This window comes from Paramormyrops kingsleyae, chromosome 1 (assembly GCF_048594095.1).
Source record: "Paramormyrops kingsleyae isolate MSU_618 chromosome 1, PKINGS_0.4, whole genome shotgun sequence".
Taxonomy (NCBI): domain Eukaryota; kingdom Metazoa; phylum Chordata; class Actinopteri; order Osteoglossiformes; family Mormyridae; genus Paramormyrops; species Paramormyrops kingsleyae.
In genome coordinates, this window is record NC_132797.1 from 64,531,868 (window position 1) to 64,550,512 (window position 18,645).

General features: G+C 46.4%; 1 protein-coding gene and 1 long non-coding RNA gene across 3 annotated transcripts; one reads left to right on the top strand and one right to left on the bottom strand.

Moving 5' to 3' along the window:
- Window positions 1-316: 316 nt before the first annotated feature.
- Window positions 317-14,964, bottom strand: LOC111856030 (prostaglandin F2 receptor negative regulator). 2 transcript variants are annotated; one of them, XM_072717658.1, is made up of 9 exons: window positions 14,855-14,964; window positions 12,016-12,381; window positions 10,986-11,396; window positions 10,410-10,790; window positions 6,647-7,069; window positions 5,646-6,050; window positions 4,618-4,725; window positions 1,787-2,080; window positions 317-1,668 (listed from the first exon to the last, which is right to left on the bottom strand). In XM_072717658.1, the coding sequence occupies exons 1-9, from the start codon at window positions 14,886-14,888 to the stop codon at window positions 1,514-1,516; spliced, it is 2,577 nt and encodes an 858-aa protein (XP_072573759.1). In that variant the 5' UTR covers window positions 14,889-14,964; the 3' UTR covers window positions 317-1,513. The 2 variants fall into 2 exon arrangements, with proteins under 2 accessions (XP_072573759.1, XP_023691409.2); XM_023835641.2 differs by lacking the exon at window positions 14,855-14,964 and adding an exon at window positions 14,536-14,842.
- LOC111856033 (uncharacterized) lies at window positions 14,818-17,856 on the top strand. Its single transcript, XR_002841020.2, has 4 exons — window positions 14,818-14,898; window positions 15,956-16,038; window positions 16,186-16,395; window positions 17,271-17,856. It is a non-coding gene; the product is annotated as an uncharacterized lncRNA (long non-coding RNA).
- Window positions 17,857-18,645: the final 789 nt, after the last annotated feature.

Sequence of the window (18,645 nt, forward strand, 5' to 3'; positions counted from 1 at the left end):
CACATATACACACACAATTGTATTCATATCTTTGTGGGGACCATTCATTTCTAAAACCCTAATCCCAACTATGATAACCAGCCCTAACCTTAACTGTAAGCAATCAAACAAAATACAAGACTTCTGGCACTGTTAGATTTTACTGTTGGAGTTTTGACTTGTGGAGACTAAAAAAAAATGGTCCCCACATCATCAAAATAACAGGTTTTTCATCATATTGTGGGGACACTGGGTCCCCATAATGTAATATGCACACGATCCCACGCACACACCTCCCAAAAGCCCAGCCAGAACATCAATGAAAGTTAATAGTGTGTAAAAAAAAAAACAAGTTTATTGGAGAATGAGTATTATAACCTTGTTTTTTGGCAAACAACAAAAAATAAAAATGTCAGTAACCTCTGTAAGTGAAACAAAAATATACAATTAAAAACTGGGGGGGGCACACGTACACACATACGTACACTGTATTCAAGGAAATAATCTCCAAACAGAAGCAAACACACTGGTACTCTGTGCTTATCTGTATGAAGAGTGAAGTACTCTTTCTGTATACAGCTTCCACCTAGAACATCCTCAAACCCGGCAGCCTGTGGTCATGCCTCCTGGGGAACCATGGGGTTCACCTCTCATGGCAGCGGCTGACGGAAACTTTTGTTCTTTTTATGAGAATTCAAGATTCGAGGCAGCCAGCTGGACAGATCTGAGGATGGGACACTTATCATTCACAAGCTAAACACTGTAAATTGACAGCCCTTACAGACTCCTTCCCACTCAATACAATTCTATACAATTAAAAAACGTTTCACGCATTTCATCATCAATGGCTCAAGGCACCAATTTGTACAGTGACCCACTTGGCATTCATTCAACATACCAATTAGCACAAGGTGTCTTAGCACCCGAAATGAGCTCTTAACGAGCTCTATCCACAGACAGGCTTTTATAGAACAGTACCACACCCACCTGGGTGAAATTTGTTATTAGCATTAAAAGCAAGAAAAGTTATAGGCCTGAGATCCTCTTGAGCTTGGCTAGAACATTCCTCTGCAGGGTTTCCACGGAGATGCTGATCCTTGCTCTATAGCAGATCGGCCTTTGTTAAGGGACAAGGGACAAAAACCCATACACCAATGTGCAAATCTCTGCTGCTCTGCTCCCAGACCAGCTGGTCGACAGCCCTCCTTCTCCACCGTAGACTTTCCATCAAATACTGCTCCATTTAAAATGTTTGGTGACATTTGATGACACGAGTCAGAATGTCAACAGGCACTAAGGTAAATAGCTCTTCCTGCCTCAATCATCTTCCTGAGTTCAGTGCAATAAGATCCATGGATGGAAGGAAGACCTCGACGGCCGTCTTGAGAAAGCACACATCCCCTCAGTGTCCTTGTGGCACAGCACATCCAGAAGACAAAGAAACATCAGTCCCTGAACCAGAATGGTTAATGTTCTTGGTTGACCAATTAAAAGCACAAGACTGAGGTCTCATCATAAATCGGTACTCCTGGTCTCAGTCCATCTCGATGTCCATCAGCTTGCTTTGGGAACGGATGCCACCGTGCTGGAGGCAGCGGGCGAAGATGTACCCAATGAGGACAGAGAGGAGACCAACAACCAGGGAGATGCCACAGCCGTAGAGCAGTGGCATCTGCACAGACCTCCACACTGTGCAGCAAACACATAGGGTTAGACACTCATGGTAGTGGGGACTCTCACTGTAAACACCGGAATTAAAAATAAAAAGATGCACTACATGACTATCAGTCTAGAGATGCATACGTACCTGAGAACTTGACTGTGAGAAGGACCTTTTCTGAGACCACCTCATAACCCTTTGTAGAAGTCAATGGGGAATTTTGTAGCCAGGAGGTTACCTTGCAATGGTACTCCCCCGAATCGCTATGCTGGAGGTTGTTAACAGAGAACCTGTAGGTCCAAGGGTTGATCTGATACATCTCGCACCCTTTCATCTCACACCGCTGGGACTTATTGGGTAGACCCTGACGCTTGCTGATCAGCAGGTCGGAATTGTCCGGGTCTGAGGTGGAGGTTCGGTAGAACTGTACTTCGTATTGGTCTGAAAAAGAAGGTGCCGGAAATTACGGAGAGCCAGAGAGTGCTTGCAAACCTGGGATAATTAACATAGCAGGATACACAAATGGATAATCTGCGCTGTGTCTGCTGCAACGCTGTTCATTCTTTCCCTAAAAATGCACATGATCTGGCAAGCACGGTGTTCCTGTGTGGACTTGTGCTATGTACATACCTTTTTCCAAGAATGACATGGGGGAGGGGATTCCTTTTAAAATCACTAATCATTTCTACATTCCAGCCATACTTGACACTGGAGTTTAACTCTCAGAAAATGGCATGGATCTAGATTACACACTTGTACGGCAATTCGGACATCCCAAAAAACTCCCTCACTTGAGGCATTAGTAAACGGTGCTTCAAATCTACCAAGCATGACACTAACAGAACATTCCAGAAAAAAAAAACCTGAACACATGCATTTTAAGTAGTCTTGCCTCAGTCACTTAAGTTAAATTTACTCAAGGAAGTACTTTTGTTATTAAACAGATTACAAAAATATACAATCTTAAGGAAAAGAGGCTATGTATGGGCAAGACTCTTAATCCAGTTTGGTTCTTGGATAAAGATCTTAAGCACATGTTAAATGTGGCTATGCTGGAACATTGCAGACTGTCAGTAATCCCTTTGGAAGTGTAAATACAGGGTGTTTGATGGTGAAGAGACTGGGTCACCGGGATTACGGAAGACTGAAGGCATGACACGTCACCTTCAGAAGCGAGTCAGGTCAAGACATGCCGTCAGGTCTGAATGAGACCACAATCCCCGCTTCAGGAATAATTGCGACGGGGCATGCAGGAAGCACAAAGACACTGACGGGCCATGGCCTGATTCTGAAGACATTGCCAGGGCTCCCAGGGACGTTATGCCGTGACGTCAAACACACAGAGCGGTTCTGGCATGACCCGTGACGCTGGCACCCCCCGACACTTTCAAGTTAAATGCTTCACCGGTATAACAATCACATTTGGCTCACTGCCCACCCCGCACGGCTCAGTGATCACTATACCATCTTACATGACAAAAGGAGAATCTGGGAGTCTATCTTTTTCAGTTGTGGGGGTGTGGCCTGTCGGTCTGTACTTGCCAAGCCCCTCCCCTTCCTGGCATGCCTTTCAGAACATGGCAATGAGGGCCTATTCTTTGGCTAATTCCACCATCAATGTGTTTATTTAGGTATTTTATTGCAGGAAGTACTTTAAAAAAATGAGCCAATTGTACACAGAAGTCCCAAAGCGCAGGTGCAAATATGCCTTTCTGTTAATGTTCTCCGAGGAAGGTCAACATCAGTTTACTGCTGGGACTTTTACCAGGACGATAACTGAATAACCAGGATCAGGAAGGACAGTGTCAGGAATGCTTTCCTTTCATGGCATGTTTTTGAATGGAGCTTGTCACACGTGACTCTGTATCTACCTGGCAGAATCTCTCTCTCTCTCTGACTACTCTCTGACTACCCTCTGACTACTCTCTGAGGGATGTTTTATTATTGGTGGGGGAGGCTGGATGGTAGACAGACCCAAGAGCCTTTAATAAACTCGAACTGAGCTCATCATACGGGACCCTCATGGCTGCCGAAGTTGCAGAAGGTATCTCATGATGGACGCCTCCGGCAGGATAACAAATCGCTGCAATGGTGCAGCCAAATGCGGGAGGATTCGCTATCAGCTGGGTACAGAAGCTGGATTCAGATAAATATATTTATTTACCTCCCTCTCTCAAGCATTAATGGTGCAATGAGAGTTAGAAAAATATCTGAAGTTCCCCCCCAGGATTGAAACCGAATAGCCACTATTTAGAGCAGTGTTTCACTCTGCAAAGCTTTGGGCTTTTATGGGAGATCATAATCATTCTGTCTTTAATGTACAGCCAAGACCTCCATTCCACACGTCTCATCCAGCCTGGATCACAGTGTTCTCAAACAAAGCACCGATACCGTCAACTTCACACTGCAAAAAGAATTAAGTACTGGGAATGAAAATAGTAGTATGTTTAGCGTAGTCCCAAGCCCCTCCCCTTGCAGGGAAAACCAGCCTGATTTGTACCTCTGCAATCTCTACAGACTGGTAACGGTGACCCACTAAGGCTCTGTACACAAATCAAGTTCATTGCTCATTAGCACACAGCGTGCAGCTAACTCCCAAAGGCCAGCATCAGCCGGGCTGCGAAAGCTGCTCAGTGTGTGGTGGGGATATTAATTATTGTTCTAAATTTAACATGTTGCTGGGGATGGTATAGTAAAGCCCTGCAACATACAAGCCAATGACAAAACCAACCACCCCACCCCGGCAGAACAAACTTATAGCTTTACATGTGACTCCATGTGTTTGCAAGAAGCCTGGTTTGTGAGCCACAGTCCAGGAATGTTCTGGAGAATCAGTTAGTCAAACGGAGGGGGGGGGCGGGGGGGGGGGGTGGTGACTGCCTGAGGGGTGGCAGGAAGAAGTGCCTCTGCTGCTCCTGTTTGTGATGTGGCACCCAGCTCTCATGACCCAAGGCTTAGTCATCAGCAAGTATACCTACTAGTGTTAGCAGGTCCGTCCTGGGCAGTCATGCTGCAGACCATCGTGGCTGAGTCTCCGGTGTAAGTTGACCTTGAGTCCAGGCGAATGGAGACATTTGCGGCCAGATCTGTCGAGGGAAAAACACGGATACAGAATGATAAGCACGTTGGCTGGTCACAGCATTGTCCTGCAGCTGCCTGCTCAGCCAAAGACAAGCTCTTCTGGATCTTAAAGTGGCTCCATAACATTCCTGCTAATCACACTGAGAAGAAAGGCGCAGATTCTGCCTGGCAGTCGCGGGTACTCCTTAAAAACCCACGATGCTGGATCATTAGCTCAGTGCACCAGAGCCCCCCCCCCCGCCCCACCATCCTTTCACCACAAAAAAAGCTGTCTAACTCAAAGCCGGCACTGTTCAGTCCCTGTAGCAACGCCACACAGATTCAGGGGTGAAGTCAGTCCGCCAGATAGACAGAGGCCTTCGAGCACAAGGGGAATGATGGGGGGTGGGGGGTTGGAACAGTCACCCTCTAAAATGTCCGATAGTGATGGGGGGGGGGGGGGGGGGATGGGTGCTTCCAGGGGGCAGCAGTCGGCAGTCACCCTCTGAAATGGCCCATAAACATGGGGGGGGGAGTGGTAAGGGATGTGGGCTAAATCCAGGAGCAGGGCTATGGGCTGGAAGACCAACCGAAAACAGCAGACATTATACTGGGTGGGAACACTGTCTATTCAGTCAGAACAATAAAGACGTGATTTTGTGTCCAGTTTAAAGGACACGATGCTTGTCAACTCCACAGAGACATTCCGAAAGCTGTTTTTTCTGCTAACTGATTTGCTATCAGTTTCCGTTTCTGGATGGGGCTGGGAATTAAGCCGCCTTTCATTGTGTCATTGGGAATTAAGCCGCCTTTCAGCGTGTCATTGGGAAGTTTCCCCAAAATAGAACTGTGTGCTGTTGTCCCAGTTTTCATATACCTGATTCCAGCACACTGCTGACTCCACACACAGCACAGGATCTGCCAATGGAACCACACTCACACATACCTGGGCCCGAGAAGGCCAAGCTGACCCGATTGGACTCCGCGCTTATGGTTCTGCTCCACCCGCTCCTGCTCTCGCGCGTCCAAGCTGCCACATCACAGAAGTACGCCCCCCCGTCAGACGGCTGCGCTCCGGACATCCGGAATTGGAAGTTGCCCCGTCCCACTTTCTGGAGGATCACATCGTCCAGCCGGTCCGGTTGGCTCCATCCTTCCAGCTTCAGGATGGAGTTCTCGCTCAGTGATATGATCTTCTGGGTGTTCCCACCAGCCGCCGGTGTCTTTTGGATCAGGACGGAGAACTCCTCCCCCTGTAGGTTCTGCACTGTCGCCTGGCAGCTCATCTCGAAGGTGCCCCCGGGGGAGGCCGGATTCCGCAGGACCTCCGCCTTCACCGCGAGATCCGGTTCTGTAAGGAAAGAGAGTCCTGTGAACTTGGAAATGCATCATCCCCAGATGTTCCTAACAGCTGGGCATAGCTGCTGTCCCTGCACACATCTGCACATTCCATTAAGATTTAAGTTAAACACAAACAAACCAAGTAACCAGGACAGCAGATATGCATTAAAATATCAGGACGATGTAGGAAATGGAAAGAAACAGCCCAAACTTTACAACTATCTAGCGAAAAACAACAAGGCTAGATTTCCAAAGTGAACCGTAACCGGTTCCACAAGTGCTTTCTGTAAGCCATGTTAATGGAAAAACCGCACGCAGTCCCGAGTTACTAAGTACAAACCGGTCTCCCTGTTTACTGCATTTTGCTACAATGTTAACACCTTCAGGGTGTCACCGAGGTACGACGGGAAGGCCTGAACTGGCCTTTGGGGTGACTCAAACATACGTGTGAAATTTGAAGTTGCATGAGAAGCTGTAGATTCTACCACAGAGCAGCAGCAGCACGCTTAGCAGTAAAGAGTTCAAACTAAATGGGCTGAGATATCAGGAGGCGTCGGGGAATTCCCACAATCCTCACTGTCAGATTCAGAGCAATGTGGCACGTACTTCTAGAGGCCCAGGAAATGGTGATGCCGCCAGAGTGGACTTCCCCGGCTTTCTGCCAGCTGCCGTCCCGTAAGCGCGTCCAAGCGGAGATGGTGCAGGAGTACAGTCCCATGCCCGCGGCGCTCATCTGCAGGAAGCGTAGCTTGAAGGTGTCCGGTTTCACCTTGGACAGCACGAGCTGACCCTCCTTCACGAGCTGCTGGTACGCGTCCCCTGGCGACAGGTCGCCGTGGTGATCCAGGCCCCCGATGAGCTGCGAGCTGGCGGGCAGGTCGCCCGGGGCACCGCCCCCACGTTGCCACGTCACGGCCAGCCGCCCATCTCCCAGGTGTGACACGTCGGTCACATGACAGTCCAGCTCCATTGGATCTCCGGTGCTCTGTGGGATCACAGCGCCGCTCAGGTTTACTTTGAATTCTGGTGCTGTGGGGCAGAAGTATGGGAGGGAGAGATATATAAACACAGTCAAGGGGGCTTTTGTTGTAATGAAATTCACACCACCCTATGGCATAAGCCCAAGCCCGGTGACAGCACAAATGAGGGGCGGTGTGTGGCTCAGGGGGCTAAGGACGCTGTGCTTGTGATCAGAAGGTCACAGGTTCAAATCCCCAGGGGTATAGGTTTCATATTAACATTGGGGAGAATGTGATCATCATGATGAGAGGTGAGAGAGGAGCATTATAAGGTGATTCTGTAGTGCTGTTATAGTTACAGTGTATAAAGTGAAATTTATCATCCCATTTTTACTGTCATTCACCTTCACTAATTTGCCAGTTTAAGTGTGTTATTGTATCACAATATGTACATTGAATTTGCAGGAACTATTACTATTAGAGAGAGAGAGTAACATTATCCACAAAATGCGAGATCCTTCCACGAATGTCAGGCCCTGCACTGTGGAAAAGTGACCTCCGCACACAGTCCACTATGATGGCCATCACTATTCAGCACCATATCTGCTGTCACAAACACATGCTAACTTTCTGGGAAGAATCACTAGCACCAACACAACACGCATAAAACAGCAAGTAGAAGATCTTCCAAAGTAGTAAATATAGGGGATTTACTGAAACTCTTCTTGGCAATAAATTGGATTTTCTGTCAGCACTGTTTATGAACTAAATGATTCTGAGTTTCTGGTAACAGAGTAACTTACTTTATGGCGTTTTCCAAATAAATGCCAGGTCTGGCCCTGGATTTTGAAGGGCTTTTGACTCATTCTTATGCCCTAACAGCAAAGAGGAGTGAGACTTGCGACTGACACAAACTCCATTTATTGCTGCATTATCAGCGTTGCTATTTTTTGCTGTGCTATTAACTAACTAAGTTATCTGATTGTGCAAGCTGCAACTAAGATGATCTTAACGAAGATTAATTTTCTTATTATCTTAAGTTTAATCGCAATGAGGCTATTAAATCGCACCGTTTCACATAATCTTTGGTTATGATGCAAGGTCTTCAGTGAGTTTACATACAAAGCCATGCAGTGCTTTTCCACTTGCCTGTTATTACTTTTCTCATAGGTCTGTTAGTGACTGTCTGCCAGCCGGGGGCTTGTTTCCCACTTATGCAAGTTGCCGACATAGTTAGCATCTATGCTTCTCTGAAACGAACCCCAACTTGAAATTATGTGACGAGTTGTATTTATTGTATGCGTTTCATTATGTTTTTTTGTGAACAAAGGATATATATATGATTTTATTGTGGGGGATAATCCCACCTCATCTCAACATTATGCAAATCCCCATGATTTTGCCACTTAACCCCTAATTGCTCCGAGGAATTGTATGACCTTGCTTCCTCAAAAAAAAAAAGTGCATGCCGATTTGAAGAAAAGCACCGGCGAAGTAAAACTTTTAAAAAAAGATTCCAAAGACAATCATACCACGACACTGAAAATGGCCGTTTATGAACGTGCGTTTAGGACGACAGGGCCAGCCTGTTCAGTTAGAGCTGCACAGTCATTCCTAAGAGTGTTTATTGCTCACGTCAGAGTTAATTCTATAAAAGGCGGCAAGTCGTGCACCCTCTGGTTCTGGACCATGATAAAATTGGCCTCATCACGCATCAGCGCGGCGTGTCACCGGGCCAAGAGAAACTGGCGGAGATGGAGAAGCGGGTCCAGGGCTGTGACGCTCATCGCCAGGTCGGTCTGGCCCTTTAAGCTGCACATGCACGCCCTCATGGGTCACACGATCACAGACCGCGGCAGCTATCTGCGCCGACATGTCTCAACTGCGCAGCAGAGACAAAGACTAAAGCGCTGACAAAGGCTGTGCCGAAAAGACACATGCCGTCGAGATGAGGACTGGGCCGCTCGTATGGCCCAAGCTGAGAGCGGTCCGGCCCAAGGGGACCGGAAAGGCAGGAGGGTAAAAGGAGTGGCTCATCCTGGATCTGGGTGGAGACGTGCTGTTACCATCTGCTACAGACACCCATATCCCCCTCTAAAAAAAATGCGCTTGGAAGGACCAGGCTTCAAAAATAGTATGATATATATTTATACAATTTGCATTATATATAGACACACATAGACTCATACGTGTAATGTGAATTCTACCCTTTCTTGTAGGTTTTTTTTGGCATATACTGGCTGAAATAATTACTCGCTTCCAAATCACTAGGATTCTGGGAAAGCTGCAAAGGCAGCACTCATAATTGCATTACACACTAGAGACCTATCCCAATCGCAATTAACACATTTAAACGCTTTCATGAGACACGTGTGGGCAGACTGTGCGGGGGGGGGGGGGGGGGGGGCTTAAATTTGGACACCCCTTGCAGTCAAACACGCTCAAGTCAAGAGAGGGACCTTGAGAGCAAACCCACCTCCCTAAAAGCTCTATTACTGCCTGTGCTTTCTTGCTGCCAGAGATTAGTAGCGCAGAGAGGATCAGGTTAAGGTGAACATAACCCAGAGAACGCAATCGCCCAATTTTTTGATCCTGAACAGGAAGGAACTGGAGAGCACCCATCACCATGAATTACTCCAATTTGTCCTCACATTTAGAGTTCTCCACCAAATCAAAACCATTGTCACAATAGTGTTATTCTGGAAAACCTTCTTTCACGTCTTGATGCTATGACAATGCTGTGCGGGACAATCATAAGGTTCCCCATTAACAGCGAGTCCACCACAGAAGCCTATCAGAGATGGGGGTGGAGTCTCCAGAAGTTCCTCTTGCATCCACTGAGACGGCTAGCATGTCATCGCTGTTGCACTTCCACATAAAAACTGTGCCGGTGGTTAGTCGCACCAGATGCCAAACATCCACACCAGCCTTATGAGTGATCGAGACTTCGACACCAAGCCGCATGCAGCGAGGCAACTGAAATTGTTCTCTAAAACCAATGCTACCATGTCAATATAGCACTTGAAGAAGTAGATGATCTAGCGAGCTACGGATATCAAAGTCATCCCCCTGGTTCTGAAGACCGGCAAGTCTCTTGCAAGCTTATTCCAACCTTCTGCATGAATCAGACCAACGAGCAGTGCAAAATTATACTATTTTTTAAAGAAGCTTGTTTCATGTAATTAACAAAAAATGTCAGTCCCACCAAATTAAGGTAGAACTCCAGGAGAATATAGGCTTTAATATCCAGGCGGGGAGGTTATCATGGGCTGCCAATCATAGGTGTTTGTCCCACAGTCACTAACCCCGCCTGCTAAGCTGCATCCGGACACATGCACTGACTGAGTGGTTTCAGCGTGTAAATTAAGTGTAGTAGGTGACCAGCTGTGCTTTCTACCAACATGTCTTACCTGGCAGGGATACCTGAACCTCCACTGGGTCGGAGACCTTCTGGGCCGCTGGGTACCACAGGCCGCTGCTCTGACGTATCCAAGCCCGCACCCTGCATGAGTAGAAGCCCGAGCTGGACTGGTCCACATCATGCACCAACAGTCCAAACAAGCCTGGCTTGATCCGGGTGAGCCCCACGGGCCTTGACACGTTCTGCACTATCCCATCCCGGCTCATCTGAACCAGAGTACTAGGGGAGGCAGAGGCAGTGATGCTGACCAGCCAATCCAGCTCCAGGCCCAGCGATGGGAGATTGTCGGCAGAGATGGAACAGTTGAGACGCATATTATCCCCCATACTGACCAAAGTTGGTTTCTCCACAGAGACCTTGAGGTTTTTCTCTAAAATGTTGGAACATTTCATCAATTACCATTTGGAATTACATTTTTCAGTAATTTCTTAGCATTTCAGGTTTACCAACAGCTAATGATTCAAATAAAAACTACATTCATGCACAACCAATTCCAGAGTATTCCAGTCAGCAGTCACTGACTTTTTCTATGCTCCCAGCACTCATAGCAAAAACCCGGACTTACGAATAGCTGTGACTTTCACCTCCCCCAGCTGAACGCTCCGTCCCATGATGCTTTGCCAGGAGTTCTTGCCCTCCAAAACCCACTGCTGGGCTTGGCATGTATAGGTGCCCTGGTCGCTGGGCAGAGACTCCGTCAGTGTGAGGATGAAGGCCCCGCCTTCGCGGACGTCTATGCGCATTCCACCATCGGCATAGCGCTGGGCAAACGTTGGGCCCGGCTTCAGCACGTTGTCTGGGCCGAAGGTTACGATGTCCTCACTGGGTGAGGTCCCCCTCTGAATGGACCACGTCACTGACAGGTAGGTGCGATCCGACAGGTCCCTGGCGGCATTACAGCGCAACTGCAGCTCGCTGCCTTCCAGAACCACCGCAGGGGCCGCCACTGGTGACACCTTCAGGTTATCCTCGATCACTACAAAAATCCAAGAAGTATCACAATCAAATTCAGTCTTTTCATCTAAAATGGTGACTTACATTTAGCAGACAATTTTTCCAAAGCACCACGTTTTTCCTTTTTCTTTTCCCCCAATGGCAGAGTCAGCCTGTCCCTCGAGCAATTGAGGGTTAGGGGTCTTGCTCAGCGCCCAATCAACAGTGAAATCACATTGCTAACCCTGGGATTTGAACTGGTAACCATCCAATTACAGGCATGGCATCCTAACCTGCTGAGCCACAGCACCCCCACTTCAACTGAATTTCACGTGGAGTGACTCTTATCCCCAACTCAGGAATACTACACTCAAAGCCCACCTGGGACTTGAAACAGCAACCTTCAAGTTATTAAATATCGCCCTTAACTGCTGTGTCACTGTGGCCCATAAAAATAGTGCACGAAGAGACCAGGCTGGTGGGTGGGATTATAGTTGTCTGCCAATCACAGCCTGCTTTAACTCACTGGGAGCCATTAAAGTGGCCAATAGGAAGTGGGCTTAGTTCTCTACTTTCTGTTTTTAATCAGTACTGTAGCGAACTGAGCTGGGGGCAAGTTGGCAAGCCAGCATCTAGGTAACCATTGCATTAGGACGGCTCACCCTTAAGCTCGACATCGGCAAAATAGTTGCCAGATATACTGGAGTCAGTGCTGGGAGTGGCGCAGCGGTAAATGGCATCATCCGCCACACTGGCATTCGCGATCCGCAGCTCCACCACGTTGTCCTTCAGCCTCACAAGTTTGATGGCGCCGCTATGAATGCGGTCTATGTAGATGGTGTTCGGGAACGAGTTATCGAAGGTGGAGATGAGCTGCAGAGTCTGGCCACCCTTGAACACCTCCCACTCAAAGTCCTGCTCCTGGGGGCCCTCGTACTTGATGACGTCGCATCGGATCGACACGGTCTGCCCGGCCACACGGACCAGAGGGCTGAAGGGGACGGTCACCACCCTGCCCTGAGAGGAACCTGCATGGGTCACAAGCAAGGGACACAGCTCAGGTACAAGCAAGTACCAGGGTGAATTTGGCCAACTGGTTAGTATGGAATATCATTTCATTTTCAACTCTCCATGGCCAAGTCAGGTCAGGCAACATGAACTGGTACAGCCCACCACATGACGAAACACCTTGGGATCCCCCCCCCCAGGCCGACACAGGGTCCAGTCCCACCCTCTGGAAGTGTCCATGTATGTACCCCAGCCAGGTGTTTACCATGGGTGTCCTATTGGATTGGTCCAGCTGGTTGGGTCCTTAGCAATGATTATCCCGTGAGTCGGACCACCCTCAGGGAAATGGGTCATATGGCCATAGTGCCGTAAATGACGCTTCGCCACAATGCAGGAAAGGCGCCTCGTTTAGGACTCCCTGAGCAACCGCTCGTTTGACACAAAGTCATACCAGTGGTACCCAAGGATTCTCAGAAGATACAATACCAAAGGAGTGCAGTGTTGGTCTCAAGTGACTTAATAGCATCCATGTCTCAGGGAGCACCAGGACTCTACAGACTTGGACCTTAATCCTTTCCAGTGACCAGGGTCAGAATGACCCATTTAATAAAACTAATAAACTGCACCAAATACACATATATACAAGTCATAAACGAACCCAGGACAGCTTTCAGTGTCAGGCATTTACATTTTATTTATCAAAGTGACACACAAAGTGACAGCAGGGCTACCCAGTCACTGGAGCACTTGGGGGTTAAGGGCCTTGCACAGCGTCTCAATAGTGAAACCTATGCTGACCCTCTGATTGGAACTGGAATCAGTGACCTTCCGATCAAAAGCACAGCATTTTACCCCGCAGAGCCACACCCTGCCGTCAACATGCCTGTTTGGTAGAACGCACATTTTAACAATTTAAACAGTAGTGAGTGCCACCAATCGCTTGTATAAACACAAGTAAATTGAAATTAATTGGGGAACAGAAGACCGGGTAAATATTAAAAATAATCACAGGAGCATTTCAATTGTCCTCTCGGCTATGGGACTTAACGCCTCCATAAAAAGTAAAGCCGGCAGAGCCGGTTACTCCTCGGTTTTTAAAGGGAAAGTGCATATGAGGAGCTGCTTCCTGACTAGGAAAGTCCCTGTGCTTGTATAATATTCCCTTCACAAGAGAGATAACCCACAGCGGCGCTTTGCTCGGGGATTCTGCGGCACACCAAACACGACGCTGCGCCCGAACAGGCGCACATTTTTGCAGCTATGGCTCATTGAGTGTCCCAACCCATGGAGACACACAACGTGCATCGAAACAACCCACCACGCCCATGCCCAGTGTGCCAGTGAACACCCGCCTGAACCTTCACGGCCAGTACCTAACCACACCTAACCCCAGCTACGCTTTACCACATAGCCACACATCTCTCAACACTATGCCAGTCCAGGACTGATTTTCTGGATATCTCCATAACGTTCACTTTCAACTACTTAACGCGCTTTATGTTGTGCGTAATTAAACGACTTGAGGTCATATTGCGCAACAGGAGTCTAGTGCCTGAATTTGACCTACTGTACTGTAGCTCAGTCCAAATAACCGCACACCTTAATACACATTCTGATCACTTAATGTCAAAAATAAAGGTAGCCTATACATCCCACCACCTACAAATAGTAACAACCTACTTTAGTGTCCATTAGATAAATGAATTAAATGTGAAACTGAAGGACATCATGCGTAAACGACTAACAAGCCTGTCTGAAAATCCCAACGCTTGCATTTTAAACACTTAAAACTCACTCTTTTGTTGCGATTCTGAAATAAAAGGTGGACAGATTAAAAATTATCAGTGTATATATAGGGAAGAAAACGATTGCAGCAATTATGCTTAAGTGTGTCGGAATTGGCGGTACATGTCCCCGGAAAAAAATGGAAATTACCAAAATTTACGATTTATCCAAAAACGGTACATAAATACAGAACAAGACCGCAAGTTTCCCACGGCTGATCAAATACAAGTTTTTTCAATAGTTATCCAATAACCCAGCATATGTTAAACTCAATGGTCTCAAACATCATACCAACTAAAACAGCCACGATGTATTTTAAAACACATTATACAACATAATATTGTAGCACAATCATTTGAGAAAATGCACAGATTTTCACGGGATCTTACCAAACATTAAAAATAAAAATAAATACGTTAAAGAAGTCATTTCCTTCTTCCCAGTGTTCATTTTTCCCTCGCCGCAAGGTTTCTTTGTGAGACACCGCAAACCAAACGGAGTTTGCCCGGCTTCGCTTTTCCAAAATAAGGCGGCTTTATCGATTCTCCGAAGCTCGTCCTTTATCTGCCTTGATATTCTCAATAAATAGCCGCAAGCAACAATCTAGCCCTGGACGAGAAAATGTGGCCCGCATGCGGAATATATAAGCGGCGAAAATCACACAGGCTCCCCGTCATTCCGGAAGTGAGTGTCTTTCCTTTTTTCTACCTGAAAGACAGAGATGGGAAGACTCTATCTTCATACAGTCACAGGTAAATTGGAGGAAAAAAAAGTAGGCGGGCGGGACGTCAGATGACTTGTTCCGTTTATGCCTTATTAATCCACAGTTTAATCTAATTTACAAATGACACGACGGGTATCACGCCCTTCTTATAAATGGGCGCCCACGTGTCCGCAGTATGTGACCACGATATCCCTTTTTTTGTGGTGCACTGTATTTGCCAACGTTGGCGTTTGCTTTGCACCAAGTGAAACGCGATTTAATGAAAATGCACACAAAGGCTTGATGGCGCCTACGGTGTTTCGCGAAACCTCAGCATTGTCTCGCCACGCGCAGCTCCGATTTGCACGAGGGTGATATTTTAAAAATGGGATGCATTTCACTGGAAATACCATAAAAAACAAACAAAAAGAGAGAAAACAAACAATAAAAGCGGGCCTACATAAAAAAATAACAATCTAAAGACCATGGTGCCAACAAATTCCAGTAGTGTTATGTTAATGATATTTCCTTTATCTAGAAATGTACAGTAACTGGTTGTCCAATTAAGGGTCTTCAAGAAACAAAAGACGCACCGTGGACAAGAAGCCAAGCCACCCCACAAGCCACATACAGTCACAAAAGTGTAACTGAAAGACAACAGTTTGCATGACTTGTGGGAGTGGAGGACGAAATTAGAGTATTCTGTGAAAACTCACATAAACTGGTAATATACACAAAAACCAAATTGGGAGTCAAGCTACCTACTGGACCACCATGCCGCAAATATATGGGTTTTAAAGTTCCTTGCCAAACTGTATCATAGATAGGGTAAATAAAGTTTTTTTTTTTTTACTGCCACCCTGAGCAGATCAAAGTGTGTACTATTATGAGTGTCCATGAAACAATGCTAACAGAGGAGTCCAGACATATGTCATGTAGGTCCCTGGATATATATTTTTCTAATTTTAGAAGTGTATAACCATACTTTGTGTGTGTGTGTGTGTGTGGGGGGCGGTTGCATCTGCCCCGCCTCTGTTTGTCGTGAAATATGAGAACATGACCTACCTCACACTCCTTTTAAAATGGCTTTGTCATTATCTGTTCAGGCTTTGACCCTCCTGCAACCCCTCTCTAAATCTGTCCAGATTCCGGAACAGCATAAATACTAAATAAAGAGAGCTTTGTCCAGGTAAAATATGATATAATCCCCAGGAACATTTTTAAAATGCAACTGTCATACTGTTTTTCAAGAACCTGCTTTCCAAACGTACCCCATGCCAGCTGTCGCTGGGCTCTTACAGTAATGTGCTGTCTTGACATTGTTATGTGCTGTAAGAGTTTGCAGGAGGTCCTGGCAGATTCTCCGGACTTCTTGCCTTCGTCGCCATTCGCCGGCTGCATCCTCAGCTCCGCCCACAGGCCTTGTCGTCAGCAGCTTGTGCGCCATGCGACCCTTGCTCCGCCTCCTCGTCCAAACCCTGCCCACAACTCCTCCGATGCGCCGCTCGTCATTAAATGGCACCAGGAGACCCCCAGGAGATCCGCAGTATGTGACCCCCAGCAGAACTACTTGATCACTGAGTCCTGCATTTTCAACTAAGGATCAGGGGCGCCATAAGGAGGGGGGAGGGGGGGGGGATTTAGAATGATTTAAAGGGCCCCTGAGTGCTGAGTGACAGGGGCCCTCAAGAATTTGAAACGTTGGATTGGATTGGTCTGGATTTGGGACCCAATAGGATATGCTTTCATGGGGCTCCTGCTAAGGATTAGCGTGACGTAACTCGTGTTCCTCCAGAATCTGCAGCTACTGTCATCATCAGGCGTATAAAGACAGTATTCCGTAAACATCGGAAAATCACAGCAGTTCTTGAGAACGGTTTATATGACTTCTTTCCTGTATGGTGTAAAAATAGTAAAAACCAAATGCACTTCACTGAGATTTAATGCAGACGTCGATACACAAGTCTCCATTCCCCCCTTCTTTCTACTGCTTGTACTTGGTGTTATTATCGCTATTGTGTGTTTCGTTTTTTTGCTATTTACAGGATGCTTTTTTGTGGGCTCTTAGGCTGCTTGCTAAAATGCTCATCCATCCATCCATCGTACAATCTACGTATCTGGTACAGGGTCATGGTGAACATGGAGCCTATCCCAGTATGCACAGAAAAGAGGAACTTCCTGCACAAAATGCCACCACAGGACACACACATGCAGAACACTTGCACTTCTAAAGACACCAGTTTGGCCTTACATACATTTTGAACTGTGGGTGGAAACCCACTGAACAGGAGGAGATGTCCATTACAATAACAACATATGTGTTAAATGTACATTTATAAATATATTTGAAAAAGTGAAGAACATTTGTGTGACTGTCACATTTAACAATTTTGGACAATGACACTGCATTTTACTTTTCAGGCATCACAGATCAAACATCAGTTTTGAGACCGAAAACAGAGCTACAGCGCCATCTATCGAGAAGTGTCAAAGTGTCAAAATTGCTATGGATCAGTGAAGGTATTGGAATGACTGGTAATTGTATTTCCAAGATGTTTCATAATGTTTAATTACTTGTTTTTCTGGCATTCCAAAATTGTTCCTCCATTCCTCTTCCTCTATAAAAAACTGTTTCATTCACATTAATATTTTTGGGATGTCTTGTTGAAGAGCTATGACCCTGACATGTAGGGACAAGGATGCCGCTACACATTTTGGGCTCAATGGAAGCATATATTGAGCCCCCAACCCAGACCAATCCAATTATGTTCCAAATTTTTAGCGAGCATCCTATCTCTCTCTCTGCCCCGCGAACCATGCAACCCTTCATAGGACAAGAAGGTACAGAAAACGGAGGAATGTGAGACACTCCCCAAGTGTTCTCAACCTTGCTAAACATTACACCATTTCAACAAATACTTGCAATAGTTACTGGATTTTCATTAAACAGAAGCAAAATATCACAGGGGATGGTTACTTGTCAATATAACCAGTGGTGTCTGCAGAAAATTTTCACTGGGGTTTCCTTATTATTTTGATGTTGGGTGCCAACAGGGCTTACTATGGTGGTACTGTACTTGAGCATTAAAAGTTGTTGCAACTTTTTCTTTCACTTTGTTACATTTCTGAGTCAAATAATATTTACTCAGATACCTTCTGCACAAGATCGTTGTTACCAAACAAAAACTTGCTATTTGTGAAAAGCATGCAGGTCACTTGAGTGAAGCAGCAAACAGGTGGAGTTAGAGTTTACGTGGACAGCTGTAAAAAGAAGACTGGGACCCTGAGTGACATGGGGCATAAAGGTTAGGAATATAGTTGGATTTGGTCTTAGTTGGGCGCCCAATATGATATGCATTCATTGGGCCCAAAGTCTCTAGTGGTGCCCCTGCTTCCTGGTGATTAGATTTTAATGAGTCATGATCAAGATACATTTATGCTAGATCTAGTGGTTGTTAAAAGGGTAAAGTGTCAAAGAGCCTCAGGGTCAGGCCAGGAAACAGCAGGAGATGACATACAATTCAGTAGCTGGTGGTTTATTTGCACCCCATATTAGGTTTTGGTGCCTCCCATAAAATACTTAAGGAAAAGGGAAATGACGAAAAGAAAAAAGGAGAAAAAAATGAAAAACTCATCTAATAGAAATAAATGTCAACTAACAAATGGAAGCACATCCAACCATCGAATTAACCTGTGGCCTCTAGTCCTGACACATCTGAGGGCCTCTAACGCAGAGTACACAGGAAAAGGGACAAAACAGACTTGATGCCCAGCTCCGTCCGATCCTCATGTGTGC

Bases quoted from the DNA above. Each gene is read 5' to 3' on its own strand.
- LOC111856030 (XM_023835641.2), bottom strand. From the start codon at position 14,596: ATGAACACTGGGAAGAAGGAAATGACTTCTTTAACGTATTTATTTTTA. The intron at 7,070-10,409 runs GTAAGACATGTT...TCTGCCCCACAG, and splicing joins GGTTCAGGTATCCCTGCCAG to CACCAGAATTCAAAGTAAAC. The intron at 2,081-4,617 runs GTAGGTATACTT...CTTCTTTTTCAG, and splicing joins GGACGGACCTGCTAACACTA to ACCAATACGAAGTACAGTTC.